At 49.2% G+C, this 12,279-nt stretch overlaps 4 protein-coding genes across 8 annotated transcripts; 1 reads left to right on the top strand and 3 right to left on the bottom strand.

Annotated features, from left to right (window-relative positions):
* The first annotated feature begins 1,217 nt into the window (after positions 1-1,217).
* Positions 1,218-9,834, top strand: LOC128270452 (max-like protein X). Of its 5 annotated transcripts, XM_053007860.1 has the most exons (4): positions 1,218-1,238; positions 1,629-1,918; positions 2,803-2,928; positions 3,046-3,904. In XM_053007860.1, exons 2-4 carry the CDS (start codon positions 1,909-1,911, stop codon positions 3,651-3,653), a joined length of 744 nt encoding a protein of 247 aa, XP_052863820.1. In that variant the 5' UTR covers positions 1,218-1,238; positions 1,629-1,908; the 3' UTR covers positions 3,654-3,904. The 5 variants fall into 5 exon arrangements, with proteins under 5 accessions (XP_052863820.1, XP_052863833.1, XP_052863826.1 ...); XM_053007873.1 differs by lacking the exons at positions 1,218-1,238; positions 2,803-2,928; positions 3,046-3,904 and adding exons at positions 8,987-9,195; positions 9,458-9,834 and having other exon boundaries at positions 1,467-1,918; XM_053007866.1 differs by lacking the exon at positions 1,218-1,238 and having other exon boundaries at positions 1,467-1,918; positions 3,049-3,904.
* LOC128270420 (molybdenum cofactor sulfurase) lies at positions 3,808-6,281 on the bottom strand. The gene has a single exon (XM_053007821.1). The coding sequence runs from the start codon at positions 6,279-6,281 to the stop codon at positions 3,945-3,947; it is 2,337 nt and encodes a 778-aa protein (XP_052863781.1). The 3' UTR covers positions 3,808-3,944.
* LOC128270430 (tRNA:m(4)X modification enzyme TRM13 homolog) lies at positions 7,270-8,606 on the bottom strand. The gene has a single exon (XM_053007831.1). It carries the CDS (start codon positions 8,563-8,565, stop codon positions 7,297-7,299), a length of 1,269 nt encoding a protein of 422 aa, XP_052863791.1. The 5' UTR covers positions 8,566-8,606; the 3' UTR covers positions 7,270-7,296.
* On the bottom strand, positions 9,834-12,014 carry LOC128270441 (aminoacylase-1A-like). Its single transcript, XM_053007842.1, has 4 exons — positions 11,703-12,014; positions 10,720-11,208; positions 10,437-10,624; positions 9,834-10,349 (listed from the first exon to the last, which is right to left on the bottom strand). The coding sequence occupies exons 1-4, from the start codon at positions 11,824-11,826 to the stop codon at positions 9,915-9,917; spliced, it is 1,236 nt and encodes a 411-aa protein (XP_052863802.1). The 5' UTR covers positions 11,827-12,014; the 3' UTR covers positions 9,834-9,914.
* Between the last annotated feature and the right edge of the window lie 265 nt (positions 12,015-12,279).

The following is a 12,279-nucleotide window of genomic DNA, read 5'->3' as shown; positions in this document are numbered from 1 at the left end:
CATTAAGACCAACATAACTGGATGGCGAGGGCTGTCAGCATCAACTCTATGTATAAAAAAATGAAATTCCAGCGCCAGTTCAGTTGTCGTTGTGTAATGTACATTTTTATGTGTTTTTAATTGATACAGCAGCCATGACTAGGTATCGTCTGAACTTTTTCTAGGCAACATGCAGCGGCGGTACCAGACAACTGACTTTAGTTGCATCTAGCGAGCAGGCGTCGAGTTCGTGTTGATCGCTACGAGTTGTGCTACTGGTTGCGATGGTCTACATGTTTGGTTTGGGCTTTTTTGTTTCTTCGTCTTACCCTTTGTACAGCCTTGTGTAATTCCTGGGAATGATACCATTGGAGAACGACACGACAATCGCAGAAAACGACAACCCTTCACCGGCATACCAGCCGTTTGCACATGAACAAAGCCGTGGAAACAGCTTTTGCGGTTAAGATCGCCTCGAACACAGCGCACTGATGTCGCGGGAATGAAAAACTTCACGAGCTGCACACGCGAACACAAAACGACACAATAACGACAAACAATTGTACGGGGACCGAGGAACCAAAGGCTTAGAACTGGTTTGTTCCACAAACATCTGCTCTGAAAAAGGACGCAGTCACGAATGCAGTTCGCTGCTGCTGCTGGTTTCAATACAATATTGAGATTATACACGTTCCACAACGTCGCACGCCTCCTGCGTGTACACCTTTCTCGACGATCGTTTGCTGCTGCTGCATGTCGATATTGATCGTATGCGTCCCGTTCCCTTGCCTACCGCAGCCGATCGTTCTCTCTCTGTCGGAAGTGTTAATCGCACCTGTCGTGAGAAAAGCTCCGCTTTCGCTGCCAATGTCGAATATATCGTTTATATCGTGTTTGCATCAAAAGCGTAAGGGCGCGTCGTCGCCCGATTTCGAATATTCGAACATCGAACAAGCTGTTCTTGGAACTGGGTATTGGTATTCGAGGATTACTACAGAATGATGCCATACAGAAGCATGCTTATCGAACATCCTAGCATAGCGGAAAATACTGTCCTTTTGCAAATGCGATAAGTTTTAATGTGCAAGCCGCCTTCATTGCCGCAGCTTCAAAAGCTCTGTTCCAGGATGTAAACAAATGCTTCCGTCATCACCAACATTACTGCATGGCTGTCAATATTTCGGTCCCCGTTTAGCTTGAAAACTATGGGTATACGGCCAGAAATACGGCGATAAACAACAGAAAACATTCGTGATTAGGTAAATGAAATCTGAAAATAATGATTTTGTTACATCAGATCAATGAATACGTCGTTACAAAAAGGGATGGACAGCAAACGTAGCGATTCTTGCCCGTGGTTTCGATATTCAATAAAAAAAACAATCAACACATAAGCAACAGCCCTCGCCTTCACGAACACAACTACAAGGTGATGGTGGTCAATATCTCATCTATATGTATAAAAAAAAGGAAATTCTACAGAATAACAGCGCGTGTACGACACACACTGACTGAGGTTCTGTTGTGTTGCTTATGTTTTTTTATGGATTTATTAACGAATCTGGAAACCCTGGACCAGAATCGCTCCATCGTCAGTAACAGAGCAGTATTTTCCGGCATCTCCAATGTCTTTCGGTGCTATCAAGCAGAGTGTCGTCTGGCGTGTTATCAGTTCGGTGCTCGGCAATTAAATGTGTGCCCGTCCTTCGTAATCGGATCGGATCGCTGTCTCTAGCCCATCCATACGGCGCTCAGTATTCGCTGGATGTGACTTGTTGGACTATCCGATTGGTGCTGGTGCTAGCTGATACAGTTATTGCAAAGCACACTGATAAAGTGGCAACGGGCACAGTCACACGGCTCACCGTCGCCTGATTAGTAACAGAAGAAAATTGATAGTTTACGAAGGATACCCGTGCACAGTGCCAAATGAGTGATGGTAAGTGATGAACAAACGACAATCAGGACATGGTAGCTACCAAAAATGAGGTTTACGGCACATCAGATAAAGTCAAGTCTTGATGCTTGAATTTACTAATGCCTACGTGGTGGTGACGTACTAATAGGGTGACCAAAAGTACGAAGTGGTCTCGAGCTTCACCTATCTAGGGTCAAAGGTTAGCAATAGCAACGACATAACGGAAGAGATTCGCGCTAGATTGCTAGCGACCAGCTTTTTAAACGTTGTTCCTGATGCAAGAAACCTTCTGATGCAACCCCTCTCCCTCCGCGGGGGGACGAATTCGTCGCCCTTTAAGAGCCCTTTAACAGTCATTCATAGGCAGCCTAAAAACAGCTGTTGCAGCGAGATGAGCGAGATTGGTAAAGCTGTGTCTACAGAACCTCAGTGCTCGCAAACGCCTTTGAGGCATGGGTTCTGTGTCGATAACAGATAAATACCTCTCTTAGTTACATCCGAGAGGAAAGTGCTCAGAATGATTGTTGGTCCTGCTTGTGTGGAGGGACGATAGAAGTGCTGATAAGTCCTTAGTGTCTTGATTCGGTGGTCTGGGCATGCCATGAGAATGGCGGATGACGAACCAGCCCCGTGAAGCCCCAGCCCCTAAGCTGTCCAGAAAAGGGACAGAGGGGACAAGATGGTGCGATCTGCATCGATAACGATGCAAGGCTTTTTAGGCAAGTTGGCGAACGAAGGCGCTCGCCCGCTAGCAGAGAGAGTCACTGTTGCAGGCCAAGACCGCTAGGCTGTTGTGTTGCTGGATAGGAGTAGCAGTCGGATGATGTAATGCTTGAAATTTGATATTACTCCTCTTCGGTTCACCATGCTGACAAATAAACCGTGTTTACAACCGTCTTGCGAAGGCATCAAATGCGAAGTGGATATGAAGATGGAACCCTCAAGCCCTCCGGAGAAAGATCGCAGCATGTTTTCGCGTTGTTCGAGCGCGGGCAGCATTCACACCCCGACGTCGTCGGCCCACAATTCCGGTAGGTGATGGTAGTTCAGCGGTATACACTCTGGGATCGATCCCACATGCGCCGAACACGGGCTTTACTGTTGTCCTGCACTGTCCAACTGTAGCTCTTTTGCCTTTTTCGCAATAGAAGATGAAGAAGATTCGGGTGACAACAAGAGTACTACGCTCAGCTACAAAGAGCGCCGCCGCGAAGCGCACACGCAGGCAGAGCAGAAACGGCGCGACGCGATCAAGAAGGGATACGATTCTCTCCAAGAACTAGTACCAACCTGCCAGCAACCGGACGCGTCCGGATACAAGCTCAGCAAGGCGTCGGTGCTGCAGAAATCGATCGACTACATCGGCTACTTGCTGCAGAACAAGAAAAAGCTTGAGGAGGAACGAGCCTCGCTTCAGAAGGAGGTGATGGCGCTGCGGATTATACAGAAGAACTACGAGCATATGCTGCAGCACCAGCAGGCTTCACCCGGACGCACTGAGGCGCGCCTTAGCGATGACGTTAAGTTTCAAGTGTTCCGTGCGATCATGGATGAAATGTTTCTCACGTTCGAGCAGCTGCCGATGAGTGACTTTGCCGAACTGACCTCCGGCGTTATACCCTGGTTAGAGGAGCACTGTAAGCCGCACCTACTGCGCGATGTGGTGAATCGAATGTTATCGAACATTACGACCAGCTATGCCATGCAAGGAACGTCCGATGGGCTCGGTAGCAGCAGCGAAATGAGCACAATGTAGGATCATTAATCGAACACTGCTATTTGGGAATATTATTTAAAAGCCTGTCACGAAGTCGCGAACTAGGTGACACAAATTGTTATAGCAAATTGTTTTCTTTCAGTTCTAGTTGTTCAGTTCCATATGCCCCCAGAGACAGGCATGTACAGGAGGTACTACATGTTATATTTTATTGTATAGTATATTTTAACAGATGGCTAATAGTAACTAATGAATAAAACATGTCTCGAACGCGACAAAGACTATGTTTTTCGGAACCGTCAAATTGGCATTATAACTGATACGCATCCATCACTCGTAGGTACCAGAAACCGACGCATCGCAGATGAGCGTCCCGTTCCCATCGAAGGTCTCCCCGAGTGATAAATACACTCCAAAGCGCATTTTTCCGCCAAATTCCCGACCAATGGTACGCAGCGGTTCCACCGTTTTCGTACCGGTTGCTTGATCAATACAAATCATCTGGCACCGGGTGCATGGTCCGTCGACTGTCAATATTCGCTCACCGATCGTTACCTGGCGCCATTCGCGCTCCTCTAGTGGACGCACTGTTTCGACGATAAGATTCCCACGAAACCGATCGACCAACGAGTCAAGCGGCGGAGCGGCTGGTCCGAGCGCATCCCAATCTTCTATCCGGTCAGAAATCCACCGCACTGACGTACGATTAACGAGTAACAGTTGCGCCTGATTATTAAGTGATATTTCGCGGTGCCTTCCGTTGCGATGGGCGCGTTGATTGATATGCGGTGAGTGACGCAAAAGCCGCAAACCCGATACACCGAGTGCCAAACTAATCCAATCTGCAGCCTCCTCCCCGCAATCAACACCCTGCACACTGTCCTGGCACACCTTCGTCTGACAAATGCGCACACGCTGCCGCTCATCGCTCGTCACCGGCCGCAAATCGATCTTTAAGTCGTACTCCATCTGCGGATGGTGCAGGCTCATAGCCTCAGTCTCCAAATTGATTTTCGGTAGGATGCGACACAAATCCGTAACACTTTTCTGTGTAACCGCAAGTCCATGCTCGTCGACGATAACAAACTCGCGATCGTACCGCAGACCGGACGAGCACAATGGCCACTCTGCTCCACGGCCAGCCACACGGAAGGCGCCGCACGATTTTATCGGGAACAGGCAGATCGCTACGAGTCGAGAGCGGTCGTGGTCCTTGTAGTGGGCTACAATCTCCGCTCGACTTATAGCGAGAGGACCGGGAATCGTTCGCCGGACGTAGCAGCGCGAAATCATGCTCACCAAGCGATCGACGTCCGCCACCCGGCTCATGTATCCGAACGAAACACGCACCGAACCAGTCGGCTGCCCGTCGATCAGATCATTCGCATCGCCACACACGTGTCCGGCTTGAAAGTGACGCCAAACATCCTCGTCCGTTAACCGCAAATGCCGCTGACAGGCGCCCGGATTGCAAAAGCAGCCAGTTCGCAGGTAAATACTATGGCTGCTTGCCATGCACGCCACCTCTGCAAATCCTACGTATGCACCGGTGTCGTTCAGCACATTAAAGTTGACGATCGCACCCTGTGATCGTGCGTCACCGAATGTGGTGTCGTGGTAAAGCTGGATGACTTTGCTTCCGTTCGCGTGCTCCAGCTGCTGCAGTTGTTGAAAGCAATAGCGCGCAATGCGGAACGTGTGCTGCGAGATGCGCTCGATTGTCGTAAGTTCGGCGGTCGGTGGAATGAGGCCTTCGAGTGATTCGAAGCATGGCAAAAGGCTAACTATCGACAAAAAGTTAACCGTTCCATCCTCGAATCGTTCTGTTAGCGTTTCACGCCCAATATGAAAGTTCTTGTTACTCATCGCAATCTTCACGGTGCCACCACCGTAGTACCGCTTGCCGGTCAGACTGCTTTCCGCATCCTTACGCACCAGTAGCGCCCCTAAACCGGTTGGATAGCCAAATATTTTGTAAAACGAAACACAGACGAAGGCCGGTTTGTGGCGTGTGAGATCAAGGCGACTGGTTGAAACGTAGCTGGCCGCATCAAGGCACACGTGAAAGATGTCACCCCCATACCCTGGGAGACCGTTCCGTTCGATGACGTCGAGTAGCTCGAGCGGGTACTTGACACCGTTGAAATTGCACTGCGCGGGAAACACGACCAGTGATAGACGGCCGGCAGAGGCGACCGGACGTGGACAACCTTCGTTGAGCGCTAGCAGTAGTTCACTCCGTTCGATCGCTGCGATTCTGCCCGTCCGAACGATCTCACGCATGCCCAGCACCGATGTGTGACTATCGCGCAAATAAACAAATGCACCAGCACCATTATCCTCCGCGTTGTCGAAATTGAACGTTTCAGCCACGAGCTTTAAGCTGGCCGTTGTACCGGCCGTAAAAACGACGCTGTACTCTGAGGAGCGTGTATTGAACCACCGCAACACCCGATATCGCACCAAATCGATAAGATCCTCCATCGTGCGGCTAGTGTGAGGGTTGCAGTATAACCCTCCGGTCAGCAGCTCCTGGACAGCTCGCATCTGCGATTCTCCGTATAGCGCCGTTCCGGCATGGTCGAGGTAACATTTGTCTTGCAGACGTTTGAAGTCACATTCGATCTTCTGTACTTCCTCCGTACTGTACTCACTGCTGAACGCCATTCGGTGGGTAATGAACCAAATGTTGGGAAATTATTCCGACTCAAGCACAGGTCAAGGTTTCGGAAGCTTTCTGTACTGGAAGCAACTGGAACGTTTTAACGAACGTGAGAACACTGACACCGTCCCGATCGTGATTGGATGATCGATAGTGGCGAGCTGATAACATCGGACGTCCGAACACGAAAATTTATGCACCGCTGCTCAGTTAAACTGGAGAGTCATCGTGCCCAGTTTGAACAACACGCAATCAGTTGGAGGGGTGTTCTTCGAAAAATATACCGATCACGAGAGCTGTTGACAGTTGGTTGAAAAACAACCCAGTACTTACGCCAGATCTGCCAACAACGGTCAGTGCTACTAGTGGCAACACTTGGCAGGATTAGGCGACACGTTAAACAATGTACGCTCGCAAGTACGCTACTTTTTGGCTGCTGAACCATTATTAGGCTGTCTGTGTTGTATGTATTCCATCGATTTGAAGTTATAATGCTGGCATTATCAAGCATGACATGTCTGATGTTTCGCTAAATACGGTTTGTCATATTTGCAATGATTACTTTCCGTTCCGTCTTTACCGATGACTGAATGCGTAACTATGCTGTCTTTCGGATGATTTGTATGGACCCGTTACGCAAAAGTATGATTTTCAATACGGTATAGTAAAGAAGTTGATAGTCTTACAGGGTGTTTCGATGTTTTTGAATGTTGAAACTCCTTGAAGCACCTCAGAAGCGAAGCATTTGATTGCTTTCTTTTGGTTTGAAACATTTCTTCAAATTAGTGGCCGGTTTTTAAACAGCACTAACCCATACTAGCGGAACCTCACTCGCTCTATCCTTAATATAGCGATTCTGGGATTCTGGGAGGCGCAAAAACATTTACTTCGGTAAATTCCTGCCCGTGTGGTCGGGTGCTGCTGCTGTTTGTCATCTCACCGAAAACAATTCCTACGAAGGCATAACAGGATACATTTGTATTTTTCGCTTTATTTACACTATGTCGGTGTGGCCCCGTCTTATTTCTCTACGCACACGAGGGCAATATTTTCTGGCGTGATTTCGCGCGTTACGTAGCACGTCAGGTGTGACTCAAAGCCATGCTGTTCCATGTATTTCTGGCGAGCAACATCAAGAATCCGTTTACACTTCCATCCCACTATTTCACGCTCAGCTTGGGTCAACTGGCAACGGTTTAATTTCGTCTGACTGTTGCATGCTTCTTCCGCGGCGCGCCTCTCCCGGCTGCTTCCCGACCCGCAGACAGCCCAGCTAACCATACGCACGATGTTGTCGAATTCCGGTTGCCCAATACCGTTCGACAGTAGGAACGGTTTCCCGACGAAGCTACTCCACTCGCATCGGTGATGACAACAGAGCGCAAAAATTGCACCGCGCGCACGCATCGCACCTTCTGGTTTAGCATATCGTACCATACAGCGCAGCGCCAGATCCGTTGCACTGCCACAGAGATGCTTTCCGAGACCAACCAACCGGCGACCGTTCGGGACGTTTGGCTCCACTTTGGCGAGCACGAGATCGGCGATATCTGCGCGGACGCGTTGCACAATCGTGCGGTCTTCGATTTTGTTGTCCAGCTTGTGGCGGTGTGAGGCACGATCGATCAGCAGCACTCTACAGTTAGATAATTCGCTCTGCACCACCCTGGCCATCCAGTACGCCACCTGGCCCTTGCCTGCGCCGAACTCCACAAACGCCGTATCGTTGCACAGAAATCCGTAGTGGTCCGCCAGACCGAGCAGGGCGGATGTCTGCGTAAGATGCTTAAGCGTTTGCGGACCGTACTGTGCATTGCTGAGCTCGCCATCGAGAAGGGGGTGGCGCGGGGACCGTTCCTCGATAGTGCCGACGTGAGCGTCAAATATTTCGCTGATCTTGCTGATCAGAGCCAGCAGCTGCTCCGTCGGTGTGGTAGACAGCTTATGTGAGACAGGTGTTTCGGAAGAAACGGAACTCTCGTTGCCGGAGGCACTGTTTACGCCGGGTTCGATGTACGCAGGGAGCATATCAGGGGTTCGTGCGTTGCAGATCTTCAAGTGCTTTTCAAGTTTGCTCACGGCAACGGTATGCTTGGCATCGAGTGGACAAACCACACGTCCGTCGGTCATCGACTCCGACGACACGGAAGTTGAATGTTCGCCACAATACTCTCGTCCAACGCCTACCGTCATTTTGCAAAATCGTTTTTTGCGCAGCACGAAAAATTTACATCTCGTTTCTGGGTGCTTTTCACTAATTGTCCATTCGTTGTCAACGCTGGTAATCATTGATAACGCAATTGTGCGTTTCTACGAATGTACAAAACACGACCAATTCAGCGCTCCTTCCGAACACGTTTGGCACGTTTGTTGTTTGGGACCATTTTTCGATATCAACAAACAACAGCTGTCAACGTGTGACACCCGTTTGAAAGCTTTCGAAGTGGGCGCTTTTAAAATTCAACCTAATCTTTCTACCACGCTCGTGTGCACCTGAAATGCGGATTTGCCAAACGATGGTCGTAGGTTTTTAATTTAGCTCGCTGCTCCGACCAGCGGTTGACTATCATATTATTCAACTGCCCCGAACATCTATTACTTAGATTTTATATAGGCAAGCTGCGACGAGGCAAATAACTTTAGTGACATCGAGTTGGATGTTTGGAGGCTCGTTCGAACAACTGATATTGGTTTGTTTATTTTTCCACAGTTGTTTGATTACGTTAAAAAGTCGCAATGGAATCAGCAACACCGGCAATGCGGAACGTGGAAATTAAAGCAAAACTCGGCGGGTTGGAGGCGTTCGAGCGGCTTGTCGCGATCGCCAAACAGCTAACAGGCTCCGAAGGTGAGCTAATCGTGCAAAAGGACGTGTTTTTCAACACTTCTAACGGTCGGCTCAAACTTCGCTATCTAACGGTAAGTAATTAGCCGCAGCAATCGCTCACTGCCGTATTCGGGATTTACGAGAGGTGGGCTGCTTGAGTTTGTTTAAATTTGATAAGTACGAAGCACGAATGCAAACGAGCAATTTATATGAGCTTAGAAGAAGTTACTGATTATCGCAACTTCACTGTGCTGAGCTGAGACGTTGCTGTTCAAATTTACAGCCCGTAGTCGGTGGTAAATTCGCTTGAGTGTTATCTCTTTTGTTTGTTGGAAACGTGGAACCTTTTTACAGCACAAGAAATCCGAACTGATAAGCTACGATCGGCCGGATGTACCGGGTCCGAAACTGTCATCCTACGAGCTACTCGAGCTCGATGATCCGTCCTGCATGGAACGGATACTAGCCAGCACGGTGGGCGTCCGGGGCCGGGTTTCCAAACGGCGCCTGCTGTTTCTGCACGATCAGACGCGAATCCACTTGGACGATGTGGACGAGTTGGGCTACTTTCTGGAGCTAGAGGTAGTTCTTCGTAGCGACCAACCGCTCGAGGAAGGGAAACGCATAGCGGATGTCCTGATGGAGCGCTTACAGATTTCATCGGCCGACTTAGTAACGGGCGCTTATATGGATCATTTGCTGAAGAAATAAAGCTAAGAAGACGTTTGGTTTCTTCTGATTGTTTTGTTTTTATTTGGACCGAAAAAAGGGATAAAAAGGACTGTGGGAAAGGGAATAATTTACCGACAGGCTAGGCGTTGGCCACGCTTTTAACGATCTTGGTATAAATGCGAATGCCCTCCAGGAAGGTATCGGCTTTTAAGAACTCGTCGTGATCGTGCAGTAGTACCGGAGTGTTGTTCATGGGCGAGAAGCCAATCGCTGGAATGCCGACGCCACGAATGTAGCGACTGTCGGTTCCGCCTGGAAAGATCTGTGGCTTCACCTTCAATCCCAGCTCATCTAGCGCCGCCTTGAACGCTACCCAGTATATGTTAGAGCTATCGAGTACGGTCGGCTTCACGTATGGGCACTTCTGGTCGTACTCAAGCTCGATACCGCCGCCTGCCTCCCGGCACCAATCCAGCAACTGATTTTCAAACTCCAGATGGTTTACGTCTACTGCTAGGCGGACATCGAAACATACAGACAGCTCCGGTGGAACCACGTTTTCCTGAACACCTCCCTGCAAGTGGAATTAAAGAGGAAGAATTCGTAAAGTCCGATGACGGTTTCTAGAACGCTGCTGGCCTGCCTCAGGGCATCTACGCACCTTCATTTTGGTGATATTAACCGTTGTAACGTCACCGATCGTGTACTCTGGATTATTTTCCAGCCGCTTTACCTCGTTTTCTCGGAAGCGCATCAACTTGTCGATAATGTAGTGTGCTTTTGCGCCGGCGGTTCCCTTCAACAGCAGCGAACCGTGGCCGGGCGTGCCGGAAATATTGAAGTAAACATCTTTTGGGTGCAAACAAGACAGAAATGCGGCAGGTCAGTCATAACCAACCATGTCAGAGGTTGCAACAAGGGATAGCCATAGTAGACACACTTACGCCAAACGCTACGCTCGCCATAGAACAACGGGAAGGCGTCACCTTCGCCGGCGATTCCTTCATCGATGGAGAATCCAGCGTTGAGCTGACGGAACGATTCCTTATGAACCCACTCCATCATGCCCAGCTTGCCACCGATCTCCTCATCCGGCACGAACGTTGCGTGCAGGGTGCGCTTCAGGCGCACGCCCTCCCGCTGCAGAGCTCGTATAGCGCCAAGGAACTGTATCCCAACACATTTCATATCTTGCGCGCCACGCGCGTAAATGCGGCCCTCGTGGTCCATTTCCGCCTCGAAGGGTGGTCGGGTCCAGTGCGTTTCGTATACCGGCACCACGTCCATGTGCGAGTTCAGGATGATAGACTTCGCCTCCGGGTCCGTACCTTCCCACGTGATTACAACGATGGGTTTGCGCGGGTTCACCTCGATCACCTTCACCGGTAGATCCAAAGAGGCTGCCTGACGCCGGAGAAACTCCACACATTCATCTGCAATGTAGTATGAGGAAGAGGAAATAATAACCCTAAGTCTTACTAAGTTTTCCATCTGCCCGACAGAACACACATCTTATCTCCTATTGAAACTGAATCTGACACGTTACCAGTTTCTGAGAAACAATGTGCGGGATACGCTTCACATCGAATTTTAAATACGGAATATTGGAACGAAATTCAACTACATTTACTTTGGAACTGAATTACTACAACACACCCTTTTTGTATGAAACCCTATCAGAAGCCTGCTTTAAGGGTTCTTGCTGTGGTAACTGTTAAGATTATCTTCAAGCTTTGGTCAGACTGCACACAGTGAGAGTTCTGTGTCTCGATATTATTCAATGAGAAGGGGGACACAACCACTAGAGCAGCAGATGTTCAACGTACACAGAAATAGGCATACAATGTCCGAATTATTTATTGCCGTCCTGCACCTTTATAATTCTAATAATTACAGGCCGTTACAAATTAGCGCACCGACGTCTTACCATAGTTCACGTTCGGATGTACCGTTGGGATGCGCAGATACTCGCGAAAGATGCGAATTTCTTCGTTCGCTTCCCACTCCTTGTACTTATTATCACACGCATTCACTGCGCCTGTCTCGCACATGGTTGGTATGGCGGTTGATTGGTTGATCTGACGATAAGGTGGTTCCGATGCCGATGTTTATTGCCCCTCACACAGTACGGTATACGCACGCGCACCAATGTGGCTGAAAACCGGCTACTGATCGTCCGACCCAACTGATCTCCGATTCGAGCAGGATCGCAGAGTTTAGCGACGAGCTCAGTTACGCAGCTGACCAACAACTGGGCGATGTCGTAGGATGTGCGGTATTTATTTATCGTGTGCAGCTTCCGTTGAGGGGATCGCTTCGTCATTATCGCACTGCAGTGCCCCTCTCTCTTGTTTGCTCATGCTAACTGAGCTGATCCCGGCGGAGCATTCGCTCTCTGTCTCTCTCATAAACACACCTACGATCCAACATTTGTTTCCCACGTTCATCTCGCTTCTTGTTTAGCTGATTTAATTTTAGTCCATTTGAGGCAGTTACTTTCAATT

The sequence above is a fragment of the Anopheles cruzii genome, chromosome X (genome assembly GCF_943734635.1).
Source record: "Anopheles cruzii chromosome X, idAnoCruzAS_RS32_06, whole genome shotgun sequence".
Lineage (NCBI taxonomy): Eukaryota > Metazoa > Arthropoda > Insecta > Diptera > Culicidae > Anopheles > Anopheles cruzii.
This window is presented reverse-complemented; position numbering and strand designations above follow the sequence as displayed.